This window comes from Colius striatus, chromosome 4, assembly GCF_028858725.1.
Source record: "Colius striatus isolate bColStr4 chromosome 4, bColStr4.1.hap1, whole genome shotgun sequence".
In the NCBI taxonomy this organism is placed as follows: Eukaryota; Metazoa; Chordata; class Aves; order Coliiformes; family Coliidae; genus Colius; species Colius striatus.
The window spans coordinates 61721855-61736739 of record NC_084762.1 but is presented as its reverse complement, the minus strand read 5'-3'; the positions used below and the strand labels follow the sequence as shown (position 1 = coordinate 61736739).

The 14885-nt window shown below is 36.5% G+C and overlaps 1 protein-coding gene across 2 annotated transcripts in view; it reads left to right on the top strand.

Moving 5' to 3' along the window:
* Window positions 1–14885, top strand: part of ARFGEF1 (ADP ribosylation factor guanine nucleotide exchange factor 1) — a 99503-nt gene that overhangs the window by 60910 nt on the left and 23708 nt on the right. For both annotated transcript variants that reach the window (XR_009818665.1, XM_061995626.1), the window contains exons 11-22: window positions 698–797; window positions 918–1057; window positions 1157–1265; window positions 2467–2668; window positions 3733–3844; window positions 4362–4567; window positions 4665–4749; window positions 5534–5705; window positions 6892–7043; window positions 10772–10900; window positions 13497–13655; window positions 14026–14176. Coding sequence is in view for 1 of the 2 variants with exons in the window: in XM_061995626.1 (XP_061851610.1) it covers window positions 698–797; window positions 918–1057; window positions 1157–1265; window positions 2467–2668; window positions 3733–3844; window positions 4362–4567; window positions 4665–4749; window positions 5534–5705; window positions 6892–7043; window positions 10772–10900; window positions 13497–13655; window positions 14026–14176 (1717 nt within the window). In the remaining variant the exon portion in view is untranslated. The remainder of the gene's footprint in view (window positions 1–697; window positions 798–917; window positions 1058–1156; window positions 1266–2466; window positions 2669–3732; window positions 3845–4361; window positions 4568–4664; window positions 4750–5533; window positions 5706–6891; window positions 7044–10771; window positions 10901–13496; window positions 13656–14025; window positions 14177–14885) is intronic.

The window sequence follows — 14885 nt, the reverse complement described above, 5'->3', positions numbered from 1 at the left end:
TAAGCATGCTCAGCTGAAATAGCCAGCCTATAATATTAACAGACCTGTTAAGGAGCTAGGTGAGAGGGGATAAAGTAGTCTGTGTTCCAAACAAAAGCATCTGTATTAAAGGGATTTCAGGGAACAGTAATATCTATTTTAGGTAAGAATAACTTCTTATTAATGGACCTACTGCATTTTTTGTGCTACCCAAACATTACCCTTTTCCAATAATCTAATACTGTAGAATGATTCTTTTTTGTCAAGATCTGTCCCTTCTAATGAAAATCCAATACTTTACATTGGCATAAGTGGCTGTTTGTTATGTTGTGCCATATCATCAGCTCATAGAAAAAATCTTTTGTGGTGAGGTAATAACTTGCCTTTCAAAATCCCAATGAACTCTTACAGCACCTTAGATATGTTGTTAGGCTAAATTGTCCTTCAGGTGGTATTGGTTTTGAGTGTTCAGAATATAAACCAATTTTTTCAGCTAGACAGAACTCCAGAAGTACACAAGGAATTATCCAAATTCCTAATTTGACTATATCATGTACATATCAATATTTCCTCCTTTCCTCTTTTTTTTTTCCTCTCTTATCTCCTGTACTTCTGAAGTACTGCTTTAAAAATTATGTCAGAATATTGGCCATCAAAGTTGGTTGACTTGTAACATTCTCTTTTTTTTTTTCCTTTCTCTTCTTGGAATATTTGTTAGGTTTTCTTCAAGGAAATTTTCCTGTATATCTTGGAAACTTCTACTAGCTCGTTTGATCATAAATGGATGGTTATACAAACACTGACAAGGATATGTGCAGGTATTGAAGACTATTTGGTTCTAGTTTTTATATATTTGTGCTAAAGAACAAAACTGTACTTGCCTTTGTGGAATGATATTAATTTTGGTTACAAGTTTGACAATGACACTTTGTTTATAGATGCCCAGAGTGTAGTGGACATCTACGTGAACTATGACTGTGATTTAAATGCAGCAAATATATTTGAAAGACTGGTTAATGACCTATCAAAGATTGCTCAAGGAAGGGGTAGCCAGGAACTTGGCATGTCCAATGTTCAGGTAAACATTCCACTAAACTTCATGAAGCTTTGTGTTTCTTGGCATGATAAGACTAAACTCACCATTCCAATAATGTTTTGCTTTTGATATCTTTTATAGGAATTAAGTTTGAGGAAAAAAGGGCTGGAATGCTTAGTATCAATCTTGAAGTGCATGGTGGAGTGGAGTAAAGATCAGTATGTAAATCCAAATTCTCAGACAACACTTGGTAAGACATGTGATGTATTTCTTCTGGGTTTAGCAAAGAGATGCTGCAGAGTTTAGTGCATTTTTCCAAGATATATATAAATTTACTATTTGTGTCCAGATTGGTAAAACCTCTTGCATTTAAAAAAAAGAGAGAATAAACTTTTTTTTTCCTTTGGTAGAAGTATTGATAGATTTGAGTTCGTGTCATTTAAACAAGTTGTCTAAGTTATCTTTCCTTAGTTATATGAATTTCTAGAAGTTACTTCACTGAAAATTACTGAACTCTGGGATTTTTTTGTATTTCTGATTTTAAAAGGATCGAAACCTACTCTCCTAATTTTATCTAACTTCATATTGATTAAATCACTACTGAAGCAAGCTGAATGGAGAGCATTTCAAAAAAAATATTAATATGTAGCTACCGAGCTTTCGGTGTTGTAGGCAGTGAAGTAGCTAAATCGTTACTTGTTTAATCTTATTTCCATCTATCCTGAGATGAAAAGTACTAATGTTATGCCAGAATTTTCAAATTAAGCACCTGAAGTTGCTAGGTGGGGCAGTAACATTTTTGGAGATGGTTAGCACTGCTGTCTTGGTCAACTGAGAGCACCAGCTCTTTGGCATGTCTGATCATAAACACTTTTAGACAGTCTGTTTAAAAAACTTAAGAGTAGTTTCATAGAATCACAAAGTGGTAGGGGTTGGAAGGGACATTTAGAGATCATCTAGTCCAATCCCCCTGCAGAAGCAGGTTCACCTAGATCAAGTTGCATAGGAACATGTCCAGGCGGGTCTTGAAGACCTCCAAGGAGGGAGACACCACAACCCCTCTGGGCAGCCTGTGCCAGGGCTCCCTCACCCTCACAGTGAAATAGTTTTTTCTTATATTTAAGTGGAACTTTACTTCAGGTCAAAAGCAACATTGGACTTGAAATAAAAGGAAGGATCTGTAATTGAATTTCTTAGTTGCACATTTTTTCCCCCAAGTGCCTACAAATTACAGTTGTAATTTAAGGGTTAGATGTTGACATTGTAATGATTTTTTTTAGTTATTTTCCCAAGCAAAAATAAAGCAGAATATTTGTATAAAAATAAATAGATTAATTAAAATAAATGTAGTAAGTATTAGAAGCCTTCAGAGAGGATTTGAAGAATAATTGGAATTTTAATTTCTTTTCACTGTATGTTTTTGTCTGCATGTAACTCTTTCCAATTTATAGGCCAGGAAAAACCCACTGAACAGGACAGTAATGAAACCAAACACCCTGAGACAATTAACAGATACGGAAGCTTAAATTCCTTGGATTCTACTGCTTCGTCAGGAATTGGCAGTTACAGCACACAGATGTCTGGCACTGACAACCCAGAGCAGTTTGAGGTCCTAAAGCAACAAAAGGAAATAATAGAACAAGGAATTGACTTGTGAGTGCCCTTTTATCACCCATGGGAGGGTGGATTCTTTTGGAGCTATGAAGATTCCTGGGTTTTTCTTCCTTCTCCTCATAGATACTCCTCTTGTGTTAGGAAAAAATCTCTGGATGTAACAGCACTTCCTCTGGTGAAAGAGTGCTGAATGGTGTCCCCTTTGGAGCCTGTCAACAGTGTTTTGTGTTAACCTAATTCCTCACAGCTAGAAGATGAGTACTCTGAATGTTTGTTCTTTTTTCTCCAGACCTGCTTGTCTAAAAATAAGATTTTTATATTTGGGTAAAAAGAACATTGAACTCATGCGATCAGTTGAATACAGCCTGGTGTAGCGTACACATTAGTGATGGAAGTACCTGTATGCTAAAGCTGATGCTTCCTTCTGAGTAATTAACTTGTCATGATTGGAACTGGAGGATAGTATAATTTCTCAGTGCAATTTGACATGAGAGTTCTGTGTAGTTTCAGCCTTGTCAACTTATCTGTTCAGTGAGGTCACTTCATGCAAAAATAAACATTTTTCTGTTGCACAGTTCTCAGACCCTGAACAAACATGCCTCAATTTTTTAGGGTTTCGATGTCTTTTGATTACCTGGTTCCTTGTCTTGTACGTTTCCATTCTTGCAGGCAGCTCTTGGATTTCTTGATTTTTTTTTCATAAAGAAAACCAAAAAACGACAGACCATAATTGTTCCTTTCCAGGCCAAACCTTTTCTATTTCTGTGGAGTGCATTTTTTCTTCACAACTGCCAGAGTAAATGATGGTGTTTAACTCTCCTTACTGGGAGGTGCTCAGATGCCATGCTGGCAGTTATGTAGCAAAGAGGAAGAGAAGGCTGTTTACAGGAGGAAAAAAAAATCATAAAATAATCCAGTAATGAAGGGAATAATCATAAAAGATAACATCTTATTGTTATCTAATGCACAGTTTGATAAAGGAAAAATATTTAATATGTAGATTTTCAATACCTCATCGAAAATCATTGAATCTTTTTAATTAAGCTAGTAAGACTTTGTGCATGTGTAAAAAGATTAACTCTCGTTCCATCTTAATTTTACAGATTCAATAAGAAACCAAAGAGAGGGATTCAGTACCTGCAAGAACAAGGAATGCTTGGCACTACACCTGAAGATATTGCTCAGTTCTTGCATCAGGAGGAAAGATTAGATTCGGTAAGAAAACTGTTTTCCTGATGATTGTTTTTGTTCATGCTGTTTTTTTTAATACCAATTTTGATTCACAATATAGGGGTTTTAAGTGTATAACATTATTTACAGCTAGCAGCTGATGCTGAACTGGGAAGGGTCATGCAATATGTGGCTGAGGAGGGTAGGAATGTCTCATGTTGGTATTGCCACAAAGAACTTAGCTTTCTGAATCAGCAGTCCGCACCATTGTTCTTAGTAGCTACCCCCATTGTTTTCTAAGGAAAGACTTGTAGATGCTTGCAGCTGTGACTGAAGTAACAAATCTCAGTATTAGAACTGAGAATCAGCCATCAAACCAAATTTTTAACTTTTGTGTACATATATGGCCAGAACACTTGTAGAAAGTAGATAAGTGGGAGGAATGTGTCTTGATTAACTGCATATAGGCCTCTATGGCCAATATGACTCTGTTGTTCTTATTTATTGGGCTTTTTTTATCCAGTGTAAATGCACTAGGTTGTCTTTTCTGTTCTTGTTTTAGACTCAGGTTGGGGAGTTCCTGGGAGACAATGATAAATTTAACAAAGAAGTCATGTATGCATATGTAGATCAACACGACTTCTCAGGAAAGGATTTTGTTTCAGCGCTGCGCATGTTTCTAGAGGGATTTCGTCTTCCAGGAGAGGCTCAAAAAATTGATCGCCTAATGGAGAAATTTGCTGCTAGATATTTAGAATGTAACCAAGGGTAAGCCATAATTTGCCTTCAGAACTTTGGAAAGCTGAATAATAAGTAAAAAAACCTAATATATTAAATTTGGTGTTCTTTTTCTTTCTCACTTCAGGCAAACTCTTTTTGCTAGTGCAGATACTGCATATGTTTTAGCTTACTCAATTATCATGTTAACAACAGATCTTCACAGTCCACAGGTATGTTGTTAAAAAAAGGTTATGTAATCTATAGACATGCAGTTTTCAGGCTTTGGGTCAGTGTGATTTCAAAACCATTATGTCAATTTAACACCAGTATGTATGTAAGAAATATGATAGCATATGTTTGTACATTTTTTAAGTACAGTATTTTGTTTAATGAATGTTGAGATTTTTAAGCTGTTTAAGTTACACCTTTCTGTAAGTTATCATTTCCCTACTCTGTGCTGAATAGGAATTGTGTGGATTTGCTTTTTTATTATGGCACTTACAGTAGTGATGTAACCTACAGTCAAAGGCAGAGCTTGTGTAATTATCACTCGTTGATGTTAACACAGATCTGCTCCTGATGTTACTCTGATGGAAAAAATAATGCAGCTTTATTTTGATAGATGCAGCTCACTTCTACAGTGTGTTATATTCAAAGTTGTGGTGATTAGCCATCATCATTTATTTAAGCAATATCTGGAAAGAGTATTGGTTTCTTATGAGATTATGGGATTGTTTAAAATAAATGGCTTGGTCTTTATAGCAAGATAAAACACTTTTTTTTTTTCATGTATGTCTGATCTGCAGATCCTGCTGAATGTTTGTGTTGTAATGTCCACGTGGCCTTGTGTTATTTTGAGATTTGACAGTGTAGTCTTGCATATGTTAGATATTTCAAAATACCTGCTGAATCAGCAGGTTTATTCTTGATGGCTTGTCAGCATTATAGACAGCATTGTAACTGCTATGAACTTGCCTTCTTTGTTCTTATTAATAGTTTCTTTCTGGGTTTCAGGTTAAGAATAAAATGACAAAAGAACAGTATATTAAAATGAATAGAGGCATCAATGACAGTAAAGATCTTCCTGAAGAATATTTATCTGCTATCTATAATGAAATAGCTGGAAAGAAGATTTCAATGAAAGAAACAAAAGAATTAACCATACCCACAAAATCCAGTAAACAAAGTAAGTAGTTGCAGTGTTAGCTTTCTTCAAAGTGTTGGCTCTTCAGTGTTTTGAAGCCATCTCATTTTTAAAGTAAGAGGTGAATGAAGCAAGCACCACTTACCTAACTGGAGATGAGTCCTAACTTCTAATTTCATATCCTTTTTCTTTTTAACATAAACATGTGATGCTGCCTTCAAGTCTGTGTTAAATGCAACTGGTTATTTTCACTTCCTTTTGCATCTCAATTCCTGGTATTCAGTCCATTGACCATGGAGAAGACGGGTATTGCTGTTGAACAGCAACATAAGGAAATGTATTTGAAGGCTTCATGAAGTAACAGTGTTGCTGAAAGACATAGTGCAGAGCAAACACAGTAGTGTGACTTCTATTTCTAAGGCAACAGTTGTGTGTTCCTGCAACAACCAGTCTATTATCTTCAAAATTTTTGCTTTATTTGCTTTTTAAGGCCCTAATTTATACACTTTTGAAATTAATTATCTTTCCCTCTGTCAAATACCAGAAAAACTTTTGTGTGTATTGCACAATATGAGTAATCAGATGTTATTGGTTCTAGTTTTTCCACAGAGGACATTAAGAGAGAATTTACTTTTCCCTGACATAGTAAAATTTTACTACCTTTAAGTCTTAGGTTAGCCTTATGAACAGGAAATTTGCATCTGGAAAAAAGAATCCATGTTATTTTCAGTATTCATTCAATTAAGGTAATGTTTTATTGTCAGTTTAGATAAGCTGATTATGACATGCTACTAGGGTTTCACTTTCTTGATGAGATGGAGGCTCCATTACTGAAATGAAAAGGTGATTAAGGTAGTTCACGTCCACTTATTTCTATTGTTTTCTGTGCTGATGGATTGCTGTGAAACTTCTGTTCACTTTGAATTTAGCTTGGTGAATGGACTGTTTATGCTATCAGTTGAGGTGAATGAGAAGTAGTATTTGTTCTGCAAATCTTAAAACTCTGTAAAGGTTTAAAATGAGGTTACATTTCATACGTAAGTCTGCCTTCAGTTCAATTTTGTCTATTCTGTAAAAGAAATATCTTGGTGATGTGGTAATTTCAGAATATAAAGTTAGTACCAAAAATGCATCTCTGTATGGCATTTAATGAAGAATGTAAAATCATATTCCTGAAGACACCACTGCTAAAGATGCACAAATGAGAGGAAAAAAAATGTGTTTGCAGGTGTTGCTAGTGAAAAGCAGAGAAGACTCCTGTATAATCTGGAAATGGAACAAATGGCTAAGACAGCTAAAGCTCTTATGGAGGCAGTGAGCCATGTTCAGGCACCTTTTACTAGTGCAACACACCTGGAGCATGTGAGACCCATGTTTAAGGTGAGATACATGTTTAGGTATTTACGTAGAATGTCACATAATTTCTTAAAACTGACTGACAGGATTTGTTGAAAATACTAAATATTTATGTCTTCTATGTTTTAATGATTTTCTACGTTATTTAAGTTGCTACATGAAAGAAAAGATTTTGAACCCTTTACTCCAGTTTCATTTATCCTGGGATTTAAAGAGTTTGTGTGGTGATAGAAGCAGCATCCTGATACAATGGTGGAGTTAGGAGGAGTGTGTTTTTGTTAAAAACTTGATAGGATTTGTATTTCAAGTATAGTGGTGTAGTCAAAGCAACAAATTTATAAAAGTGAGAAATGATTAATCCCAGTTCTTTGTGTCCCTCCTGCTGCTTCTAGGGAAGATTACTTCATTGCATTTTATGGTAACAGTTATCAGAACTAACTTCTGTCAAGTGTTATGTGTTACAAATTAATAGTTCAGAAAGGCTGGGTCTGTCATATACTTTTGGGTGAGGTAGCTGGATTTGTGTTAAAGTGTTGTTCTTAACACCCTTCTTGGCTATTGAGTGTGTGCAAAGCTGTCTGCATCACAGATGCCTTTGCTGCACCAGTGATTCAGATTCTCAGACAGAGAACATGTTCAGTAGTGTATTATGCCTCAGTATGCTATTGGATATGGTCTTGGGTATAAATCATAACTGTTAACTACCAGTGAAATAAATAACTGGGCTCTTACCATTGCAAATAGTTGTGCTCTCATTTACTGCCCTTGTGCAAGTAGTGATCCTTATACAAACCCTTTGTGAACTGCTTGAGGGTGGTAAAGCCACAGGTCACTACTATTGCAATAACCAAATATTCCCTGAAGCAGTGTGCTGTGAGGTCAGGTTGAGCTCTAGGCTCAAGAATCACAGAATCTTTTAAGTTGAAAAAGACCCTTAAGAGCAAATCCAACTGTAAACTTAATGCTACCTAACCTTACCAATTCCACCATGAAACCAATTCTCTAAGTGCTACATCAACACATCTTTTTTGACTCAACCACTTAAGCTGGGCAGCCTGTTCCAATGCTCAACAGCCCTTCCAGGGGAAAAAAAAGATCCTAATATCCAACCTAAACCTCCCCTGTCACAACTTGAGGTCATTTTCTCTTGTCCTGTCATTCATTACTTGGGAGAAGAGACCAACCCACCCCCACCTCACTACAGCCCTCTTTCAGGTAGTTGTACTGAGTGATCGTGTCTCCTCTTAGCCTCCTCTTCTCCAGGCTAACCCCAGCTCCCTCAGCCTCTCCTCATCGCATTTGTTCTCTAGACCCTTCACCAGCTTTGTTGCCTGTCTCTGCACACGCTCCAGCACCTCAGTGTCTTTCTTGCAGCTGGAGGCTCAAAACTCAACACAGTAGTTCAAGTGCAATCTCACCAGCTGCAGCCTCACCAGTGCCAAGTACAAGGGGACAATCACTTCCCTGGTCCTGCTGGCCACACTATTTCTGATAGACATCAGGATGCCATTGGTTTTCTTGGCCACCTCAGCACACTTAGTATCTATCTGTAGGACTGTTACAAACTGAGACAAACTTCTGAGTTCTTTATCACCATATTAATAGGAGAGTACTATGTACAGAATAATGCTAAATTAAGCCTTTTTTAAGACCTGTTTTCAGAGTGTAACTTAGAGGTGTAGTCTACATCGTTTCTCTCTAGGGGCTTCCTTAAGGGCTGAAAGGAAATAATTTGTAGGCAGCATCTTTAAAATTCATGGACATTTTTACTTAAAATACTAGCCCTATTACTCTGTAGCATTTCTAGCCTTTAGAATCTGAACAGTATTGCAAAATCCATTTTGAAACAGGTAAAATATGGAATATCAGAGTAAATTAACACTCTAAATGTCTTTTGTGAAGTTGCTAAGAATTGGAAGTCTTCTTGCTTTAGGATGTTCGTTAACTAAATTACTGAGGACAAAGTAATGTATTAAACAGGGGGATGTCTTCTGAAAGAAAGAACTGAAGTAGTAAAATATTTAATTTCACATTTTTATTGAGACTTTTAAATTTTTATTTTAATTAGAAATTTATAAAATGTTGCTGTCTTTTCCACCCATTAATGTCAGTGTAAAAATTATCCTATAAATAAACTATCGAAAAGATAAATACCTAGTTAGATATAAATAGAACTATATTTACAAATAGATTTGCTAAGTGATTAAAGCAGGAAAAAAAAAACCCTTTATGTACCCACCTGAGCATCCCAAAATTAATTTGTCTGGCTTAGAGGCTTAATTTTTGCCTTTGATGACAGAACAGTCTCCATAAATAACAGCATAAATCTAGTTATAAAGCAGACTGTGCAGATCTCTAGATACTTCTTCAAGTATTTCAATTTTGTGATTTTTAAGGTTAGTTTTGGTTTCAATAGGAATAAAAAATTAGAAGGGAGTGTGATGATAAACACACACTTCTGGAACATAAAATAGTTTGATTTGGAAGTGGCCTTTAAAGATCATGCAATAGGGAATTAAAGCCTGAATGTAAGAATTCATCTGGTGTCTAATACTGTCCCAGAGTTATGGTTTGGTGTGTGCAAGCATTAAATACTTTCCTGAAGTAGTGGTTTTGGAATTGCTGGCTTAAATTAAACAGAAGTTCTGCAGTACATCATTATGAAATTGTCAAATCTGTTGCTGTCTACTGTGCACATTGACTCTGCATTTCATCAGGGATGACTGCAGGTAAATTTATTTCTAAAATCATTCTGAGTACCCTGAGTTTCCTCTCCAGAACTCTGTATAATTATGGCAGGATCCTCTGAGTCTTCCAATTGATTTTTCTGCCTTTGGGAGAAGGAGCCTTGACCATAAGGACAGGACCATGTGGACTGTCCTGGAATAACTTTTAGTTGGGTATATTATACTCTCAGTCCTTCCTAAGGCGAGAGGAATGTGAAACATCAACAGTGGTTTAAATATAAAAAAAACTGGAGAGCCGGGGTAACCAAGTAAAAAGCAGAGAAATCAGGGAAAGAGTCATGTCCTGTCTATTACTGTTGTTGTCTTACCATAGTTTTAGTGGAATTAGTAAGATTTGCAACCCTGTTTCACAATACCTTTTTTTTTTCTCCTTCTGATGTTATTCAAGTACATACTTAAAATCATAAAGGAACCTATTATACACTGTGTTGCTTCTTGCAATAACTATTGACTATGAACGTTGTTTCTTACTGTGCAAAGGTAAAGATAGATACCTAACAATAGATATCTAACTGACAGAGCTTTGGGGTTTGATTTTCTTTCATTTTTGGGTTTTTTCCATTTATCTGAAGATGGTTGTGTGTGTTGGTTGTTAGGAGAGGAAGTGGAATACAGAGCAGTGGCACAGGCTGCCCAGGGAGGGTGTGGAGTCTCCTTCCTTGGAGGTCTTCAAGACCCCCCTGGACACATTCCTATGCGACCTGATCTAGGTGACCCTGCTTCTGCAGGGGGGTTGGACTAGATGATCTCTAAAGGTCCCTTCCAACCCCTCCCATTCTGTGATTCTTGAGGGGAGCGTCAATATGCATGACTTCATGTCTCTTCTAACCATACTTCTATGTCTCGCATCCATTGTATTTGTTTTCCTCTTTGGCAAAAGGCAACCTCAGGGTTAACAATGTGAGTTAGGGACAAAATTTACACTTTAGCAAAATGCTGAAACTGTAACATTGCCTTCAATCACTAACATTTGCTAATGTGACTTTTCTTTTACATACTTTCCAGTTGGCATGGACACCTTTTCTAGCAGCATTCAGTGTGGGGCTACAGGACTGTGATGACACAGAGGTTGCCTCGCTTTGTTTGGAGGGCATACGATGTGCAATCAGGATTGCTTGCATTTTCAATATTCAGGTAAAGAAAAATAAGATTGAGATAATACTTTCGTTTACATACTGGCAAAATGTTAGTGGAGTTGTAAGAGTCCTTGTTGTTGAAGCTGTGCTTTTCAATACGTAGAGGCTGCCTGCTTCAGCGATTACTACTTCATCTGATATTTGACTGGAAATGTTTTCAAATGAAGTGACCTTTATTTTTCCCAGTGTTTTGTGTAAGTGCTGCCATGCCTGTCTACTGAATATTTGTTTCCCCACAAGTTAACTACTTTCATGTCAAGGTACTTTCCCTCTAGTTTTGTTACAAAACTGTTTCACTTTGTTGTGATGTTACCTAAGAATTGAGTCTTTCTGTCCTATTTCATAAGCAAAATAGTATCTCTGTGAACCATTTGAAGTTTGCTCTCAACTTCAGAGAGATTATGTTAATCTGAGACTTCTATAATTGATTACCATTTTAACAGTTATAGCACGGGAAACATCATTCCTGAGGTAATGCATGAATATATCTTACATTAAGCACAATGCCAAGAATTCCAGACTTTCTGGCTCCAGAGAGTAATTTTGATTAAACGTGGTGTGCTTTTTTGACTTTATTTTTCCATTTTTACATCATCAGTTCATTGTTAGTGAACATACTATCATGTCATTGAAGACTATTAGTTAATAAATGGAGTACTGGTCTATAGTAAGTCCATCATAGGGATAGCTCAAGGAAGAAGCAAGCAAAATTCATATATTTGACATTGCATTATTTCATGTGTACATTGAAAACATTTTAAAAACCCCACAACCAAGCAAAACCAAACCACTAAACAGCCCAGCAACCTTGTAAGACTAACTTTAGACAAAAGCTGTTCAACTGTGTTTATAATAATGAATGCCTTGCTTCCCTCTCCCCTTGCACTTGTAATTAGCAAATGCGATAACCTTTCATCACTAATGTTGAATGGCACAAAAAGTCTGTTTGAGATCACGTAAAGTTTCTTACCTCTGTCTTTCCACTTAACACCTCCCCCCTCTACCCCAAAAGTGAACACGTTTTTTAATGGGATTAGGGAGGCCTTCCATGGAGCCTTCAGCTGTTTAATGAAATTCACATTCCCGTTGTTTTCATTTCAAAGCTGCAAAAGTGGGACTGGTATGAATACCAGTTTCAGCAGCTGCAGAAGTCAACTCCCAGTCCTGCAGTGGTCTGCTTTGGGTGGGGAGGGCAAGGACACATTTGCTCTAAGATCCCCATGCTCCAAGAACATTCCAGAATCAGTACTCTTGGCTCAGGACAAACTTGATTGAACTGAAGGTGTTTCAATAACAACACTTCTTGCTCGCTGAAATTTTGAAACTTGGGTTGGCATTTTCGATATGAATGATGTTCCTTCTTGGTTTCGCGTGGGAATCTTGTTTTGTTGCTATAATTATAAACAATACTGGTTTGTTGATGATTTCACTATGTTACAGATGATTCCATTGCATAAGGTCCTTATTATATGGCAATGTTGTCTGACTTCAGACACCAGATAGCTCTGGTGTTTTGAAGGAGGCCAGAAAAGCTGTATCTGAGCTGACACAGGGATCTTTTCTGTTGGAAGCAGTTTTTTCCTCTTGTGCGTAACTGGTGCTGGCAACTTTTCTATTGCATTGAATAAACATAGAGAAGTTAAGACTGATGTCTAAGAACAGTTAACATTAGTTTACACACATTGAGAGTTAATGGAGAGGGATGGAGGCTTTTAGTTTTAGGAAAGTTCCCAAAGTGCACAATATAGTTTAAGCTCTGTGTGTTGATCTCTAAAACCACAATTAAAGATTCCGCTTTTAATTGTTTATGCTTTTAAGCTTAGACTGTCACACTGTCTGACTTCTGTCTTTTAAACATCTGGGACAAGATAGACATCAAAAGGATAAACATAGTTTGCTTATCATCTGTTTTACTTTCTGGTTGATGGACACATTTTTTACCTTATACATAGAAGTTAGATCCCATAGGTGAAATGTTCCTTTTTTGTGGGATTGATTTAATCTGTCTACTTTATAGGTCACTTGCTGTTTACCCACCTGGGACAACATTTCCTTACAAACTTCTGACATGCTCCAAATGGCATAGATGAAATCAAATATGTTTTAAGCAGTTCTGTGGAGCTGGCAAAACATACCTTTTAGGTATATTGTTTAGATTCTGTTGCCAAAAAAATCCTTCAACTTGAGAGAGTCTGCCAAGGCAGCATTTTCAAAGTAGGTCCAGGTAGAGCACGAGAATATTAAAAGCCTAGCTAAGAAGCAAAGTCTCCTCTGCAACAGCATTGTGTTTCACCAAAAAAAAAAAAAAAGCCTCCCCAAAAGACCATACCCAGAAATCTTAACAACAACCTGTGTGTTCTATGCTGTCAGACATTACACTTCACAGAATCACAGGAAGGAGCCTAATTTTTGTCCTGCAGCTTACTACAGAAGAATGAGATATTTTCACTACATAGAATGTTTTTGAAATTCCCTTCTAGGACAAGAAAAAATATACTATGTAGTTGCTGAAATCACAGTTTTTACTAAGAACAAAAAACCAAGAAAATTCTTACAAGACAATTTATTTGGGTTGTTTTTTCTCTCATTTGTAGCTGGAAAGAGATGCCTATGTCCAAGCATTGGCAAGATTTACATTACTTACAGTGAGTTCTGGTATCACTGAAATGAAGCAGAAGAATATTGACACAATTAAAACTCTGATCACGGTGGCTCATACAGATGGAAACTATTTAGGAAATTCCTGGCATGAGGTACAAGAGTCATTTATACTTAAACTGTAGAAAAGCACATGTACTGGTTTGGAACACAGTAGTGTACTTGTTTGTGCAAAAATACAGTGGTTTTCAGATAAGTGCCAAGTATATACTTTTGTACATACATTAACTAGAGTGGCATATTGTATAGTCAATGAAAGTAGGAAAGTCCAAGTGAGGAAACTGTGAGAGATTAATGCAGTAGTGTTAATTTTAGACAGAAGAGCAGACATACTTGCTTGACATTAACTGTTAAGAGTTTTTTTCTTCTAAAGATCTACCTAAAGATTTGTATTTGGGATTTTGTTTTGTTTTTACTATTCCAAATTACTTTTTGTTGCAAAACACCTTTTCTTGTCTGGAACAGATTCTGAAATGCATAAGTCAACTTGAACTGGCACAGTTAATAGGAACTGGAGTAAAACCTCGCTACATCTCAGGGACAGTGCGTGGCAGGGAAGGTTCTTTTACTGGAACAAAAGATCAGACACCTGATGAATTTGTGGGGCTGGGACTGGGTAAGTAATGCAGACATAAAGTATTTAATTTAACTGGCTTTGTTCAGAGATACATTACCGTTTGTCCTTTGTTTTCATTATTGTTGACTGTAAAGTTGGGAGACAAGTCTGTGAAGTAGTCTTTTAAAACTATCTTGGGCTTTGAATAGACTGATTCCTATTTTTAGAATATTTGTTTTTCTCTGTTATGTATTATTGCTGGGATTGGAGAGTGGAAAGTGTAAGAAAATGATACACTATTTGTTTCTATTAAGACACAACTAAGCAAGTAAGAGTGGATTGTGATGGTATGACCAGACTTAATAATGCTGCAGTGTTAGAGCACCAAGTATTTTACCAAATGGGCAAGGTAGTATGTGTAGATTAAGCATCCTGTTATGAAACTTCATGAGAAATATGCAAGTTCAAACCAAGTGGGAGACTAGTTTAGCTTAAATTCTGAAATTCTATTTCTTCCCCTTTTGGGGTAAGTGCCTTTTTTGGGTTGGCCTGGGAGCCAAAATTTAGTCTATGAGATGTTGTTTCCTGGCCTCCTTCAGAAGTATATTGGTCTGATCTTTTATTATCTTTAAAAGGTTTATTTTATTTGTTTTAATAGGATCACAGTTAAAGATGCAGAGGTGGAGGGTATTCAGAAACTATGGAAGCATCAAGGAAGTACATGTAACTCCATTAGAAGGTCTCAGTTTGTGTGATGCTCAGTATCTCT